The 17,500-nt window shown below is 53.7% G+C and overlaps 2 protein-coding genes across 2 annotated transcripts in view; one reads left to right on the forward strand and one right to left on the reverse strand.

The window, feature by feature from the left end:
* Positions 1 to 17,500, reverse strand: part of LOC140402849 (NAD(P)H-hydrate epimerase-like) — a 923,606-nt gene that overhangs the window by 166,981 nt on the left and 739,125 nt on the right. The gene's annotated exons all lie outside the window — the stretch shown is intronic.
* Positions 1 to 17,500, forward strand: part of LOC140402851 (ras GTPase-activating-like protein IQGAP1) — an 80,107-nt gene that overhangs the window by 40,951 nt on the left and 21,656 nt on the right. The window contains exons 13-17 of the mRNA XM_072490475.1: positions 6,016 to 6,176; positions 6,995 to 7,119; positions 8,572 to 8,735; positions 8,838 to 8,928; positions 9,502 to 9,669. Of these exons, the coding sequence (XP_072346576.1) occupies positions 6,016 to 6,176; positions 6,995 to 7,119; positions 8,572 to 8,735; positions 8,838 to 8,928; positions 9,502 to 9,669 (709 nt within the window). The remainder of the gene's footprint in view (positions 1 to 6,015; positions 6,177 to 6,994; positions 7,120 to 8,571; positions 8,736 to 8,837; positions 8,929 to 9,501; positions 9,670 to 17,500) is intronic.

The raw sequence follows: 17,500 nt of genomic DNA on the forward strand, positions 1-17,500 counted from the left end.
TCAAGGGGGGGGGGGGGGGTAAAGAGCCCCCCCAACCCGGTTGATCACGTGGAATGTGAGGGCTGAACGGGTCGATTAAGAGGGCACGGGTACTCGCACACCTAAAGAAACTCATGTGGTTATGCTTCAGGAGACTCCTCTGAAGCTGATAGACCAGGTTAGACTTCGCAAAGGATGGGTGGGGCAGGTGTTTCATTCGGGGCTAGATGCAAAAAACAGGGGGGTGGCCATACTAGTGGGGAAGTGGGTAATGTTTGAGGCAAAGACTATAGTGGGGGCAGATACGTGATGGTGAGTGGCAAACTGCAAGGGGAGGCAGTGGTATTAGTGAACGTGTATGCCCCGAACTGGGATGATGCCAATTTTATGAGGCGTATGTTAGGACGAATCCCGGACCTAGAAGTGGGGAAGTTGGTAATGGGTGGAGACTTTAATACGGTGCTGGACCCAGGACTGGACAGATCGAGGTCCAGGACCGGAAGGAGGCCGGCTGCAGCTAGGGTGCTTAAGGATTTTATGGAGCAGATGGGAGGAGTAGATCCCTGGAGATTTAGTAGACCTAGGAGTAAGGAGTTTTCATTTTTCTCCTGTGTCCACAAAGTTTATTCACGAATAGATTTTTTTGTTTTGGGAAGGGCACTGATCCCAAAGGTGACGGGGACGGAGTACACGAGTGTATTCGTGAGAGGCAGCACGGTTTTGTGAAGGGGAGGTCGTGTCTCACTAACTTGATAGAGTTTTTCGAGGAGGTCACTAAGATGATTGATGCAGGTAGGGCAGTAGATGTTGTCTATATGGACTTCAGTAAGGCCTTTGACAAGGTCCCTCATGGTAGACTAGTACAAAAGGTGAAGTCACACAGGATCAGGGGTGAGCTGGCAAGGTGGATACAGAACTGGCTCGGTCATAGAAGGCAGAGAGTAGCAATGGAAGGATGCTTTTCTAATTGGAGGGCTGTGACCAGTGGTGTTCCACAGGGATCAGTGCTGGGACCTTTGCTCTTTGTAGTATATATAAATGATTTGGAGGAAAATGTAACTGGTCTGATTAGTAAGTTTGCAGACGACACAAAGGTTGGTGGAATTGCGGATAGCGATGAGGACTGTCAGAGGATACAGCAGGATTTAGATTGTCTGGAGACTTAGGCGGAGAGATGACAGATGGAGTTTAATCCGGACAAATGTGAGGTAATGCATTTTGGAAGGTCTAATGCAGGTAGGGAATATACAGTGAATGGTAGAACCCTCAAGAGTATTGAAAGTCAAAGAGATCTAGGAGTACAGGTCCACAGGTCATTGAAAGGGGCAACACGGGTGGAGAAGGTAGTCAAGAAGGCATACGGCATGCTTGCCTTCATTGGCCGGGGCATTGAGTATAAGAATTGGCAAGTCATGTTGCAGCTGTATAGAACCTTAGTTAGGCCACACTTGGAGTATAGTGTTCAATTCTGGTCGCCACACTACTAGAAGGATGTGGAGGCTTTAGAGAGGGCGCAGAAGCGATTTACCAGAATGTTGCCTGGTATGGAGGGCATTAGCTATGAGGAGCGGTTGAATAAACTCGGTTTGTTCTCACTGGAACGAAGGAGGTTGAGGGGAGACCTGATAGAGGTCTACAAAATTATGAGGGGCATAGACAGAGTGGATAGTCAGAGGCTTTTCCACAGGGTAGAGGGGTCAATTACTAGGGGGCATAGGTTTAAGGTGAGAGGGGCAAGGTTTAGAGTAGATGTATGAGGCAAGTGTTTTACGCAGAGGGTAGTGGGTGCCTGGAACTCGCTACCGGAGGAGGTAGTGGAAGCAGGGACGATAGGGACATTTAAGGGGCATCTTGACAAATATATGAATAGGATGGGAATAGAAGGATACGGACCCAGGAAGTGTAGAAGATTGTAGTTTAGTCGGGCAGCATGGTCGGCACGGGCTTGGAAGGCCGAAGGGCCTGTTCCTGTGCTGTCCATCTCTTTGTCTTTGTACACGGCTATAGCCATCTCGGATCATGCTCCACACTGGGTGGACCTGGAGATAGGGGAAGAAAAACAACAGCTTCCACCCTGGAGAATGGACATGGATTATTGGCAGATGAGGGGGTCTGTTTAAGGGTGAGGGGGTGTATTGAAAGGTACTTGGAACTTAATGATAATGGGGAGGTACAGGTGGGAGTGGTCTGGGAGGCGCTGAAGGCAGTGGTTAGAGGGGAGCTGATATCTATTAGGGCACATAAAGGAAAGCAGGAGGGTAGGGAAAGGGAGCAGTTGTTGAAAGAACTTCTGAGGGTGGACAGACAATATACGGAGGCACCGGAGGAGGGACTGTACAGGGAAAGGCAAAGGCTACATGTAGAATTTGACTTGTTGACTACGGGTAATGCAGAGGCACAATGGAGGAAGGCACAGGGTGTACAGTACGAATATGGGGAGAAGGCGAGCAGGTTGCTGGCCCACCAACTGAGGAAAAGGGTGAGCAGCGAGGGAGATAGGGGGGGGTGAGAGATGAGGAGGGAGAGATGGAGTGGGGAGCGGAGAGAGTGAATGGAGTGTTCAAGGCATTTTATGAAAGATTATATGAAGCGCAGCCCCCGGGTGGGAAGGAGAGAATGATGTGCTTTCTGGATCAGCTGGAATTTCCTAAGGTGGAGGAACAGGAGAGAGTGGGGCTGGGAGCATAGATTGAGACGGAGGAAGTAGTGAAAGGGATTGGGAGCATGCAGGCGGGGAAGGCCCCGGGACCAGACGGATTCCCAGTTGAATTCTATAGGAAATATAAGGACTTGCTGGCCCCGCTACTGATGAGAACCTTTAATGAGGCGAGGGAAGGGGGGCAGCTGCCCCCGACTGTGTCAGAGGCAACGATATCGCTCCTCCTAAAGAAGGAAAAAGACCCGCTGCAATGCGGGTCATACAGGCCCATTTCCCTCCTGAATGTGGATGCCAAGATTCTGGCCAAGGTAATGGCAATGAGGATAGAGGATTGTGTCCTGGGGTGGTCCATGAGGACCAAATCTGGTTTGTGAAGGGGAGTCAGCTAAATACAAATATACGGAGGCTGCTAGGGGTAATGATGATGCCCCCACCAGAGGGGGAAGCGGAGATAGTAGTGGCGATGGATGCCGAGAAAGCATTTGATAGAGTGGCGTGGGATTATTTGTGGGAGGTGTTGAGGAGATTTGGCTTTGGGGACGGGTATATCAGGTGGGTACAGTTGCTGTATAGGGCCCCGATGGCGAGCGTGGTCACGAATGGACGGGGGTCTGACTATTTTCGGCTCCATAGAGGGAGGAGGCAGGGATGTCCTCTGTCCCCGTTATTGTTTGCATTGGCGATTGAACCCCTGGACATAGCACTGAGGGGTTCCAGGAAGTGGAGGGGAGTACTTGGGGGGGTGAAGAACACCGGGTATCTCTGTATGCGGATGATTTGTTGCTATATGTGACCCGACGGAGGGGATGCCAGAGATAATGCGGATACTTGGGGAGTTTGGGGATTTTTCAGGGTATAAACTGAACATGGGGAAAAGTGAGTTATTTGTGGTGCATCCGGGGGAGCAGAGCAGAGAGATAGAGGATTTACCGTTGAGGAAGGTAACAAGGGACTTCCGGTACCTGGGGATCCAGATAGCCAAGAATTGGGGTACATTACATAGGCTTAATTTAACACGGTTGGTGGAACAGATTGGTGGAGGAGGATTTCAAGAGATGGGACATTGTGTCCCTGTCATTGGCAGGTAGGGTGCAGGCGGTTAAAATGGTGGTCCTCCCGAGATTCCTTTTTGTGTTCCAGTGCCTCCCGGTGGTGATCACGAAGGCTTTTTTCAAAAGAATTGAGAAGAGCATTGAGTTTTGTGTGGGCTGGGAAGACCCCGAGAGTGAGGAGGGGATTCTTGCAGCGTAGTAGGGACAGTGGGGGGGCTGGCACTACCGAGTCTAAGTGAGTACTACTGGGCCGCCAATGTTTCAATGGTGTGTAAGTGGATGGGAGAAGGGGAGGGAGCGGCGTGGAAGAGATTGGAGAGGGAGTCCTGCAGGGGGACTAGCCTACAAGCAATGGTGACGGCGCCGTTGCCGTTCTCACCAAAGAAATACACCACAAGCCCGGTGGTGGTGGCTACATTGAGAATTTGGGGGCAGTGGAGACGGCATAGGGGAGGGACGGGAGCTTCGGTGCGGTCCCCGATAAGAAACAGTTCCGGGGAGAATGGATGGGAGATTTGGAGCATGGCAAAGAGCTGGGGTAGTACAACGGAGAGATCTGTTTGTAGATGGGACGTTGCGAGTCTGGGAGCGCTGACGGAGAATTATGGGTTGCCCCAAGGGAATGCATTTCGGTATGTGCAATTGAGGGCTTTTGCGAGGCAACAGGTGAGGGAATTCCCGCAGCTCCCGATGCAGGAAGTGCAGGATAGTGATCTCAGGGACATGGGTGGGGGACGGTAAGGTGGCGGACATATACAGGGAAATGAGGGACGAGGGGGAGATCATGGTAGATGAGCTGAAAGGGAAATGGGAAGAAGAACTGGGGGAGGAGATTGAGGAGGGGCTGTGGGCTGATGCCCTACATAGGGTAAACTCATCGTCCTCGTGTGCCAGGCTAAGCCTGATACAATTTAAGGTGCTACACAGGGCGCATATGACTGGAGCACGGCTTAGTAAATTTTTGGGGGTAGAGGATAGGTGTGCGAGATGCTCGAGAGGCCCAGCGAATCACACCCACATGTTCTGGTCATGCCCGGCACTACAGGCGTTCTGGGTGGGGGTGGAAAAGGTGCTTTCGAAGGTGGTGGGGGTCCGGGTCGAACCAAGCTGGGGGTTGGCTATATTTGGGGTTGCAGAATAGCCAGGAGTGCAGGAGGCGAGAGAGGCTGACGTGTTGGCCTTTGCGTCCCTAGTAGCCCGGCGCAGGATATTGTTAATGTGGAAGGAAGCCAAACCCCCGGGTGTGGAGACCTGGATAAACGACATGGCAGGGTTTATAAAGTTAGAACGGATTAAGTTTGTGTTAAGGGGTTCGGCTCAGGGGTTCACCAGGCGGTGGCAACCGTTCGTCGACTACCTCACAGAAAGATAGAGGGAATGGAAAAGAAGTAGACAACAGCAGCAACCCAGGGGGGGGGCGGGGGGGAGGAATCGGACGGACTCTCAGGGATGTTATTGTATATGTATAGGTATTTGGTATATGTAATTGTATATTGGATTGTTGGATTGTATTTTGAGAGTATTTATTTTGGACAAGGCAGTTGCCATTCAGTTTTGTTTTTGTTTATATATATTACTTATTTATTTGTTTAAAACTGGCCACGGTTATTTATATTGCTTTATTGTTGTGGAAAAGAAACACGACGTATAGTTATGTTTGGCCAAAAAACTTGAATAAAATATATTTTTTTTAAAAAAGAGGTCGACAAGATTATGAGGGGCGTGGATAGAGTGGATGGGCAGGCACTCTTTCCCAGGGTGGAGGGGGCAGTCACCAGGGGCAAAGTTTCGAGGAGATGTGCGAGGCAGGTTTTTTACACAGAGGGTGGTGAGTGTCTGGAACGCGTGGCCAGGGGAGGTTGTGGAAACAGATACATTAACGGTGTTCAAAAGGCATCTTGACAAACACATGGATAAGACGGGTATAGAGGGAGACGGCACAAGGAAGTGCTGAGGGTTTTGGCCAAGGTTGATATCATGACCGGTACAGGCTTGGAGGGCCGAAGAGCCTGTTCCTGTGCTGGATTGTTCTTTGACCATTTTGCGCTGTGCGTGAGGGAGGATATCGAGGCTTTGGAAAGGGTCAAGAGGAGATTTACACAATTCTGACCAGGGACGTGGGGAGACAGCAACCCGCGCAGACACGGGGCGAATGTGCAAACTCCACACAGGTCGAACCCGGGTCCTTGGCACCGTGAGGCAGCAGTGCTAACCACTGTGCCGCCCTGTCAGCTCTTTCCAAGAGCCAGTGCAGTGATGATGGGCTTGATAGCCTCCTGTGTGGGTGCGATTCTATGACTAACATGCTCTGCTCCCTTTGTGCAGGGTGAGCTGACCCAAGAGGAGCTGTACATTGGCGTGGAGATGCTCTCGGCAGTGGCACTGATAGATCGAGCACTGGAAGCTGGAGACTACGGTGCCTTCTGGAGAAACCTGATCAGTGCAGCTACAGGCCTGACCAATATCCAGGACTGCTGCGCACAGCGGTAAGCACAGCTGCCCGCCCGCCCGCTCGGAGGAGGCGTCTGTACCCTGGGGACCCATTAGATTAGAACATGCAGGATTGCACCGCCTGGGGGATCTTTTCTGCAGAGAAAGAAAGCAGATGGGCTGGGGCGGGGACCAGCAGAATGTGTAAGTCATCAATAAATCCAATTTGGGGGCGGGGGGAAACTTCTTCACCCAGTGAATGGGGAGAATGTGGAATTTGCACCCACAGGGAATTGTAAACGGCAGAGATGGGGTTTCAGGGGAAAATTGGATAGATACACCAGGGAGAAAGGAATACAAGGATATGCTGAGGAGTGGGGGCTGTGGGAGGAGGCTCATGTCAGGCAGAAACACTAACATGGGGTGGAGGGTGGGGGGCTGAATGGTCTGCTTCTGTGTTGGAAGCTCATTGCGATGGGCATTGTTGCCCTCCAATCCTTGGCTTTTTCATTGAGTTCCTGCAGTGCAGAAGGAGGCCATTCAGCCCATCGGGTCCACACAGCCACTGGGAGAACGTGCAGACTCAGCACAGACAGTAACCCAAGCCAGGAAACGCCCCCGGACCCCTGGCACTGGGAGGCAGCAGTGCTGCCCACCACCCATGGGCAGCAGCCGACCTCTGGTAATTACTGACCACGGTGTGCGACTGCGGGCAGCAGGAAGCTTACGCCCACAATCCCTTTGACTTCCCAACAGGGGTGGGTAGGTGTGCAGTGAAGAGTGGGAGTCTGACTCCGAACTGGCTGGGGCCTCTTCCACCCGCCTGCTGTCAGCCTGAATCACCTGCCACGTTTCGGTGGCCTCTCGTTGGCAGGTACTTCGCCGAGCTGACGGCGCTGAAGCAACGGGCCCGCCGGGACGGGGAGGTGCCGCTGTCCTGGAACGACCTGCAAATGTGCGTGCACGCCGTGAACTCTGCCGTGGAAAAGGAGCACGACAGTGAGTGGTGACAATTCTCCAGTTGCGGCGAAACCTTTCAGCGTGCGTTGCGGTTCGGCCTCCGGTAATTGCCGGGGGGCGGGGGTACCTTTTAAATGCTCCCTGTGGCTTTTGACTCCCCCACCTCCAATAAGTGGAAAGGATATAGAATCATAGACGTTTACAGCATGGAAACAGGCCCTTCGGCCCAACCAGTCCATGCCGCCCAGTTTTTACCATTAAGCTAGTCCCAGTTGCCCGCACTTGGCCCATAACCCTCTATACCCATCTTACCCATGTAACTATCTAAATGCTTTTTAAAAGACACCATTGCACCCGCCTCTACTACTACCTCTGGCAGCCCATTCCAGACACTCACTACCCTCTGAGTGAAGAAATTGCCCTTCTGGGCCCTTCTGAATCTCTCCCCTCTCACCTTAAACCTATGCCCTCTAGTTTTAGACTCCCCTACCTTTGGGAAAAGATGTTGACTATCTACCTTATCTATGCCCCTCATTATTTTATAGACCTCTGTAAGATCACCCCTAAGCCTCCTACGCTCCAGGGAAAAAAGTGCCAGTCTATCCAGCCTCTCCTTATAACTCAAACCATCAAGTCCCGGTAACATCCTAGTAAATCTTTTCTGCACTCTTTCCAGTTTAATAATATCCTTTCTATAATAGGGTGACCAGAACTGCACACAGTATTCCAAGTGTGGCCGTACCAATGTCTTGTACAACTTCAACAAGACGTCCCAACTCCTGTATTCAATGTTCTGACCAATGAAACCAAGCATGCCGAATGCCTTCTTCACCACCCTGTCCACCTGCGACTCCACCTTCAAGGAGCTATGAACCTGTACTCCTAGATCTCTTTGTTCTATAACTCTCCCCAACGCCATACCATTAACTGAGTAGGTCCTGGCCTGATTCGATCTGCCAAAATGCATCACCTCACATTTATCTAAATTAAACTCCATCTGCCATTCATCGGCCCACTGGCCTAATTGATCAAGATCCCGTTGCAATCCTAGATAACCTTCTTCACTATCCACTGTGCCACCAATCTTGGTGTCATCTGCAAACTTACTAACCATGCCTCCTAAATTCTCATCCAAATCATTAATATAAATCACAAATAACAGTGGACCCAGCACCGATCCCTGAGGCACACCACTGGTCACAGGCCTCCAGTTTGAAAAACAACCCTCTACAACCACCAGGTCTTCTGTCGTCCAGCCTATTTTGAATCCAATTGGCAACCTCCCCCTGGATCCCGTGAGCTTTAACCTTCTGCAACAACCTACCATGCGGTACCTTGTCAAAGGCTTTGCTAAAGTCCATGTAGACAACGTCTACTGCACTGCCCTCATCTCCCTTCTTGGTCACCCCCTCAAAAACTCAATATCTTTGCGCTTGTCGCATTCGCCTCCCTCAGAATTCTTCAGCCCTACGTGCCTCTGTCTCTCTGCAGAAATCGTTGCGATTGGTTTGATAAACGAAGCGCTGGACCGCAGTGACCCCGAGAGGACGGTCGCAGCCCTCCTCCTGCCATCCGCCGAGCTGGCTGACCTGGATTTCCCGGCTGCGAGGCGCTACCACGATGTCCTGGCTGCGGCAAAGCGGCAGAAAGCACAGGTACCGGGGGCGGCTGCGTGAGCGTCTCTAATCGCCTTTCCGCACCCGCGGGGCCGGCTGACATCTGCTTTTTCCCGTCTCCCCCCCCCCCCCCCCGCCCAGGTCTCCCGGGATGAGGCAGCAGTGCTCTGGCTGGAGGAAATTCAGGACGGGATTCACCGATCCAATCAGGATGGTCGGAACGCCAGGAAAAGTGAGTCATCCCAGCGAGGGCTGAGTGCTCCGTCCCGTTGACTCATTCGTAACGGTGTCGGAAGATTGTGGGTTTAACCGTCACTTAGTCATCCAGGTCACCGCTCCTGAGGGGGAGCTGCACTGTCGGAGGTGCCGTCTTTCAAATGAGACGCTCAACTGAGACTCCACCTACCCCCTCGGGGTCCCAAGGCCTTGATTGGAAGAAGCGTGCTCTCCAATGGTCTGGGCTAATGTTTATCCCTGAACTAACCATGGTAGAACAGATTAGCTGCTTATTACCATGTTGCTGTCGGTGTGAGATTTTCCATGTTCCCCAGGTTCAAGCAGTGGCCACACTTCAGAATCATTGGCGTTGAAGTGCACCGTGACACCCTGGGGTTTAAAAAAAAAAACTGACAGAGACATAAACCTTAGTTTGGTGTGGTGTTTCCATGCGAGGGTTTATTTGGGTCCGTGCGTAAGAGAGAGAGAGCAGGGAGAACGTGACTGCTTCAAGTTGTAGTTTCGAATGACTGGTCCGTTCACACCAGGCGATAAGCCAGCTCCGACCTTGTCTCTGCTTTGTTTTCAGTGTCCCTGGCGGTAGCAGCCATCAACCAGGCAATCAAGGAAGGCGTGGCGTCCCAAACCCTGCGCGTTCTGCGCTCGCCCGGCGTAGCTCTGTGCAGTGTCATTCCCGAGTGTGCCTCTGTCTATCAGTCTGAGCTGGCCATGTTGATGCGCGTTAAAGTAGAGACAGGTAAGCCATCGCCTCGCAGGTGAGGAAGTGTTACCACATTCATTAGGAGTGTGCACGCATACTCGGAAGATAGAAAGCCTTGACTGTGCTCCTTGGGCTAGATAAGCTGAATCGAGAAGGGCTTCCAATCAACGATCACTGCCAAAGGGTGGCCTGTTGGCAGAAACGGGTCTTAATTCACCTCTTTAATTGTTATCATCGTAGAATCATGGAATTTACAGTGCAGAAGGAGGCCATTCGGCCTATCGAGTCTGCACCAGCCCTTGGAAAGACCACCCCACTCAAGCACACACCACCTCCATCCCATCCCCCTTAACCCAATAACCCCAATTAATCTTTTTTAGCATAGCCAGTCCACCTAACCCGCATGTCTTTGGACTGTGGGAGGAAACCGGAGCACCCGGAGGAAACCCACTCAGCGGTACCAAGGGATTGGAGAGTGGCGAATGTCGTGCCCCTGTTCAAAAAAGGGACTTACAGGCCAGTTAGTCTTACTTCGGTGGTAGGCAAAGTAATGGAAAGGGTACTGAAGGATAGGATTTCTGAGCATCTGGAAAGACACTGCTTGATTAGGGATAGTCAGCACGGATTTGTGAGGGGTAGGTCTTGCCTTATAAGTCTTTGAGGAGGTGACCAAGCATGTGGATGAAGGTAAAGCAGTGGATGTAGTGTACATGGATTTTAGTAAGGCATTTGATAAGGTTCCCCGTGGTAGGCTTATGCAGAAAGTAAGGAGGCATGGGATAGTGGGAAATTTGGCCAGTTGGATAACGAACTGGCTAACCAATAGAAGTCAGAGAGTGGTGGTGGATGGCAAATATTCAGCCTGGAGCCCAGTTACCAGTGGCGTACCGCAGGGATCAGTTCTGGGTCCTCTGCTGTTTGTGATTTTCATAAATGACTTGGATGAGGGAGTTGAAGGGTGGGTCGGTAAATTTGCAGACGATATGAAGATTGGTGGAGTTGTGGATAGTAAGGAGGGCTGTTGTCGGCTGCAAAGAGACATAGATAGGATGCAGAGCTGGGCTGAGAAGTGGCAGATGGAGTTTAACCCTGAAAAGTGTGAGGTTGTCCATTTTGGAAGGACAAATATGAATGCGGAATACAGGGTTAACGGTAGAGTTCTTGGCATTGTGGAGGAGCAGAAAGATCTTGGGGTCTATGTTCATACATCTTTGAAAGTTGCCACTCAAGTGGATAGAGTTATGAAGAAGGCCTATGGTGTGCTAGCGTTCATTAACAGAGGGATTGAATTTAAGAGCCGTGAGGTGATGATGCAGCTGTACAAAACCTTGGTACGGCCACATTTGGAGTACTGTGTACAGTTCTGGTCGCCTCATTTTAGAAAGGATGTGGAAGCTTTGGAAAAGGTGCAACGGAGATTTACCAGGATGTTGCCTGGAATGGAGAGTCGGTCTTACGAGGAAAGGTTGAGGGTGCTAGGCCTTTTCTCATTAGAATGGAGAAGGATGAGGGGCGACTTGATAGAGGTTTATAAGATGATCAGGGGAATAGATAGAATAGACAGTCAGAGACTTTTTCCCCGGGTGGAACAAACCATTACAAGGGGACATAAATTTAAGGTGAATGGTGGAAGATATAGGGGGGATGTCAGAGGTAGGTTCTTTACCCAGAGAGTAGTGGGGGCATGGAATGCACTGCCTGTGGAAGTAGTTGAGTCGGAAACATTAGGGACCTTCAAGTTGCTATTGGATAGATACATGGATTACGGTAAAATGATATTGTGTAGATTTATTTGTTCTTCAGGGCAGCACGGTAGCATTGTGGATAGCACAATTGCTTCACAGCTCCAGGGTCTCCGGTTCGATTCCGGCTTGCGTCACTGTGCGGAGTCTGCACATCCTCCCCGTGTGTGCGTGGGTTTCCTCCGGGTGCTCCGGTTTCCTCCCACAGTCCAAAGATGTGCAGGTTAGGTGGATTGGCCATGATAAATTGCCCTTCGTGCCAAAATTGCCCTTAGTGTTGGGTTGGGTTGCTGGGGTGTGGGGATAGGGTGGAGGTGTTGACCTTCGGTAGGGTGCTCTTTCGAGGAGCCGGTGCAGACTCGATGGGCCGAATGGCCTCCTTCTGCACTAAATTCTAAGATAATCTATGATTAATCTAGGACAAATGTTCGGCACAACATCGTGGACCGAAGGGCCTGTTCTGTGCTGTATTTTTCTATGTTCTATGTAAGCCTTTCTGGGCCCCATTCGCTCCATCAGGCCTCGGCTCATGGGAAAATTCTCCTCAACCCCACCAGTAATTCCCAGCCTCCCCATATGAACTGAATAACAATAATAATCTTTATTAGTGTCACAAGTAGGCTTACATTAACACTGCAATGAGGTTACTGTGAAAATCTCCTTGTCGCCACATTCCGGTGCCTGTTCGGGTCACAGAGGGAGAATTCAGAATGTCCAATTCACCGAACAACACGCCTCTTGGGACTTGTGGGAGGAAACCGGAGCGCCCGGAGGAAACCCACGCAGACACTGGGAGAACGTGCAGACTCCGCACAGACAGTGATCCAGCCGGGAATCGAACCTGGGACCCTGGAGCTGTGAAGCAACTGTGCAAGTAGTAAGGATGGCCGAGTGGTCTAAGGCGCCAGACTTAAGCAGCCATTGAGGACTTGATGATTTCTGCCAGGGGCTGGTTTAGCACAGTGGGCTAAACAGCCGGCTTGTAATGCAGAACAAGGCCAGCAGCGCGGGTTCAATTCCCGTACCGGCCTCCCCAAACAGGCGCCGGAATGTGGTGACTAGGGGCTTTTCACAGTAACTTCATTGAAGCCTACTTGTGACAATAAGCTATTATTATTATAACCACCGTGCTGCCGGGGTTTAGAAAACACCAAAGTATATCATGGAGACCTCCAACTGTTTATTGATTTTGGTTACGATGAGTACAAGGGGCTGCCTTTCGGGTGTTATTCAACGGACTTCTTAGGCGCTCTCAACCAAAAACCAAGCTTTATTCTACTAATTTAATTAACATTTGTATAAACACACACACACACACAGCTAGACTTTTTATCAACTACAAACAGAAAGACCCCACACAGCTACAGTAACCTATGTACAACCCTTAATGAATTCCCCCTTAACTTTTCCAATTCAATAACAAAATCCAGGTAAAACTTTACAACGGTGTGACCGGTACACGGCATTCTTCCTGTTATTGTTATTGATACTCTTGTTCCCCGTTCCAAACAGCAGGCTTGAATTCCTTCCAAACTACCATTATCTAAGTTATCAAGTCTGGAAACAGCTTTTAAAATGAAGATAGAGAGATGCTTCTTTCAACCTGCGCAGTTCAAAACCAGTCCAAACTCAAAGCGAAAGTAACAACTCGCAGAGCCACAGCCCAGCTCCACCCACGCCATGACATCACTGAAGCCATGTGATGAGCCAAAAGCATTTCTTAAAGGGACACTCCCTTGACAATATTGGTGCCGTTTTGAAAGGTGTGGAGCAGAGGTTTGGCGGGTCACATACTCACACCATTGAAGGGTGCAGGGATGGTTGATAGACTATTGTCAAAAATGCGTGCAGGAGCCTCCACTTTTATAAACCGAAGGGATGGGGTAGAAAAGCAAGGACGTCGCGGCAAAACTGTTATGGGTCTCCGGTTAGGCCCCCCCCTCGATTACGCCCCAAGTCTTGGCGCCCACACTTTAGGAAGGGCGTCCAGGCCTTGGAGAGGCCTCAAGAGGTTCCCCCGGAGTTGTCCTGGGGGTGCGCGCTCGGCCATCTCTGCGGCCGGGAGGTTCCCTGGATCAGTCCTGGGGGTGAGCGCTCGGCCATCTGTGCAGCAGGGAGGTTCCTGGATCTGTCCTGGGGGTGAGCGCTCGGCCATCTGTGCAGCAGGGAGGTTCCTGGATCTGTCCTGGGGATGAGCGCTCGGCCATCTCTGCAGCAGGAAGGTTCCCGGAACTGTCCTGGGGGTGAGCGCTCGGCTCTCTGCAGCAGGGAGGTTCCCGGATCTGTCCTGGGGGTGAGCGCTCGGCCATCTCTGCAGCAGGGAGGTTCCCGGACCCGTCCTGGGGGTGAGCGCTCGGCCATCTCTGCAGCAGGGAGGTTCCTGGATCTGTCCTGGGGATGAGCGCTCGGCCATCTCTGCAGCAGGAAGGTTCCCGGATCTGTCCTGGGGGTGAGCGCTCGGCTCTCTGCAGCAGGGAGGTTCCCGGATCTGTCCTGGGGGTGAGCGCTCGGCCATCTCTGCAGCAGGGAGGTTCCCGGATCTGTCCTGGGGGTGAGCGCTCGGCCATCTCTGCGGCAGGGAGGTTCCCGGATCTGTCCTGGGGGTGAGCGCTCGGCCATCTCTGCGGCAGGGAGGTACCCGGAGTTATCCTGGGGGCGAGCGCTCGGCCATCTCTGCGGCAGGGAGGTACCCGGAGTTATCCTGGGGGCGAGCGCTCGGCCATCTCTGCGGCAGGGAGGTTCCCGGATCTGTCCTGTGGGTGAGCGCTCGGCCATCTCTGCAGCAGGGAGGTTCCCGGACCCGTCCTGGGGGTGAGCGCTCGGCTATCTCTGCAGCAGGGAGGTTCCCGGAGTTATCCTGGGGGTGAGCGCTCGGCTCTCTGCAGCAGGGAGGTTCCCGGATCTGTCCTGGGGTGAGCGCTCGGCCATCTCTGCAGCAGGGAGGTTCCCGGATCTGTCCTGGGGGTGAGCGCTCGGCTCTCTGCAGCAGGGAGGTTCCCGGATCTGTCCTGGGGTGAGCGCTCGGCCATCTCTGCAGCAGGGAGGTTCCCGGATCTGTCCTGGGGGTGAGCGCTCGGCCATCTCTGCGGCAGGGAGGTTCCCGGACCCGTCCTGGGGGTGAGCGCTCGGCTCTCTGCAGCAGGGAGGTTCCCGGATCTGTCCTGGGGTGAGCGCTCGGCCATCTCTGCAGCAGGGAGGTTCCCGGAGTTATCCTGGGGGTGAGCGCTCGGCCATCTCTGCGGCAGGGAGGTTCCCGGATCTGCCCTGGGGGTGAGCGCTCGGCTCTCTGCAGCAGGGAGGTTCCCGGATCTGTCCTGGGGGCGAGCGCTCGGCTCTCTGCAGCAGGGAGGTTACCGGATCTGTCCTGGGGGTGCGCGCTCGGCCATCTCTGCAGCAGGGAGGTTCCCGGATCTGTCCTGGGGGTGAGCGCTCGGCTCTCTGCAGCAGGGAGGTTCCCGGATCTGTCCTGGGGGTGAGCGCTCGGCCATCTCTGCAGCAGGGAGGTACCCGGATCTGTCCTGGGGGTGAGCGCTCGGCTCTCTGCAGCAGGGGGGTTCCCGGAGTTATCCTGGGGGTGAGCGCTCGGCCATCTCTGCAGCAGGGAGGTTCCCGGATCTGTCCTGGGGGTGAGCGCTCGGCTCTCTGCATCAGGGAGGTTCCCGGATCTGTCCTGGGGGTGCGCGCTCGGCCATCTCTGCAGCAGGGAGGTACCCGGATCTGTCCTGGGGTGAGCGCTCGGCTCTCTGCAGCAGGGAGGTTCCCGGAGTTATCCTGGGGGTGAGCGCTCGGCCATCTCTGCAGCAGGGATATTCCCGGATCTGTCCTGGGGGTGAGCGCTCGGCCATCTCTGCGGCAGGGAGGTTCCCGGAGTTATCCTGGGGGCGAGCGCTCGGCTCTCTGCAGCAGGGAGGTTCCCGGATCTGTCCTGGGGGTGAGCGCTCGGCTCTCTGCAGCAGGGAGGTTCCCGGAGTTATCCTGGGGGCGAGCGCTCGGCTCTCTGCAGCAGGGAGGTCCCCGGATCTGTCCTGGGGATGAGCGCTCGGCCATCTCTGCAGCAGGGAGGTTCCCGGATCTGTCCTGGGGGTGAGCGCTTGGCTCTCTGCAGCAGGGAGGTTCCCGGATCTGTCCTGGGGGTGAGCGCTCCGCCATCTCTGCAGCAGGGAGGTTCCCGGGTCTGTCCTGGGGATGAGCGCTCAGCCATCTCTGCAGCAGGGAGGTTCCCGGATCTGTCCTGGGGGTGAGCGCTCGGCTCTCTGCAGCAGGGAGGTCCCCGGATCTGTCCTGGGGATGAGCGCTCGGCTCTCTGCAGCAGGGAGGTCCCCGGATCTGTCCTGGGGATGAGCGCTCAGCCATCTCTGCAGCAGGGAGGTTCCCGGATCTGTCCTGGGGGTGAGCGCTCGGCTCTCTGCAGCAGGGAGGTTCCCGGAGTTATCCTGGGGTGAGCGCTCTGCCATCTCTGCAGCAGGGATATTCCCGGAGTTATCCTGGGGGTGAGCGCTCGGCCATGTCTGCAGCAGGGGGGTTCCCGGATCTGTCCTGGGGGTGAGCGCTCGGCCATCTCTGCAGCAGGGATATTCCCGGATCTGTCCTGGGGGCGAGCGCTCGGCCATCTCTGCAGCAGGGAGGTTCCCGGGTCTGTCCTGGGGGTGAGCGCTCGGCTCTCTGCAGCAGGGCGGTTCCCGGATCTGTCCTGGGGGTGAGCGCTCGGCTCTCTGCGGCAGGGAGGTTCCCGGATCTGTCCTGGGGGTGAGCGCTCGGCCATCCCTGCGGCAGGGAAGTTCGGGAGTGTTTCTACCGGCTGGACGGTCGGTAACCAGAGGCATTGGAGGGGATCGAGAATTCTTTTCACCCAGCGAGTTGTTGTGATGGGGAAGGCGCTGCCTGAAAGGACTGCCGAGGTGGATTCAACAGGAACAATCATTGGGGGAAACTGGGAGGAGAAGATTTTGCAGGGCTATGGGAAAGCGAGAAGAAATGGGAGCGTAATTAGACGGTGGCCCGTCAAGCCTTTGTCTCTCTGTCTCTGCTCTCTCTCTCTCTCTCTCTCTCTCTGTGTCTCTCTCTCTCTCTCTGTCTCCGGTCTATCTGTCTGTCTCTCTCTCTCGGTCTGTCTCTCTCTCTCGGTCTGTCTCTCGTCTGTCTCTCTCTCTCTCGGTCTGTCTCTCTCTCTCTCGGTCTGTCTCTCTCTTCTCTTCGGGTCTGCTTCTCTCTCTCGGTCTGTCTCTCTCTCTCTCTCGGTCTGTCTCTCTCTCTCTCGGTCTGTCTCTCTCTCTCTCGGTCTGTCTCTCTCTCTCTCGGTCTGTCTCTCTCTCTCTCTCGGTCTGTCTCTCTCTCTCTCTCGGTCTGTCTCTCTCTCTCTCTCGGTCTGTCTCTCTCTCTCTCTCGGTCTGTCTCTCTCTCTCTCTCGGTCTGTCTCTCTCTCTCTCTCGTCTGTCTCTCTCTCTCTCGGTTCTGTCTCTCTCTCTCGGTCTGTCTCTCTCTCTCTCTCGGTCTGTCTCTCGGTCTCTCTCTCTCTCTCTGCCGGTCTGTCTCTCTCTCGGTCTCTCTCTCTCTCTCTGCCGGTCTGTCTCTCTCTCTCTCTCTCTCTCTCTCTCTCTCTCGGCCTTGTCTCTCTCTCTCTCTCTCTCGTCTCTCTCTCGGGCCTGTCTCTCTCTCTCTCTCTCTCTCTCTCTCTCTCTCGTCTCGGCCTGTCTCTCTCTCTCTCTCTCTCTCTCTCTCTCTCTCTCTCTCTCGGCCTGTCTCTCTCGTCTCTCTCTCTCTCTCTCTCTCTCTCGGCCTGTCTCTCTCTCTGTGTCTCTCTCTCTCTCTCTCTCGGCCTGTCTCTCTCTCTCTCTCTCTCTCTCTCTCTCTCGGGCCTGTCTCTCTCTCTCTCTCTCTCTCTCTCTCGGCCTGTCTCTCTCTCTCTCTCTCTCTCTCTCTCTCTCTCTCTCGGCCTGTCTCTCTCTCTCCCTCTCTCTCTCTCTCTCTCTCTCGGCCTGTCTCTCTCTCTCTCTCTCTCTCTCTCTCTCGGCCTGTCTCTCTCTCTCTCTCTCTCTCTCTCTCTCTCTTCGGCCTGTCTCTCTCTCTCTCTCTCTCTCTCTCTCTCTCTCTCGGCTGTCTCTCTCTCTCTCTCTCTCTCTGGCCTG

The sequence above is a fragment of the Scyliorhinus torazame genome, chromosome 26 (assembly GCF_047496885.1).
Source record: "Scyliorhinus torazame isolate Kashiwa2021f chromosome 26, sScyTor2.1, whole genome shotgun sequence".
NCBI lineage: Eukaryota > Metazoa > Chordata > Chondrichthyes > Carcharhiniformes > Scyliorhinidae > Scyliorhinus > Scyliorhinus torazame.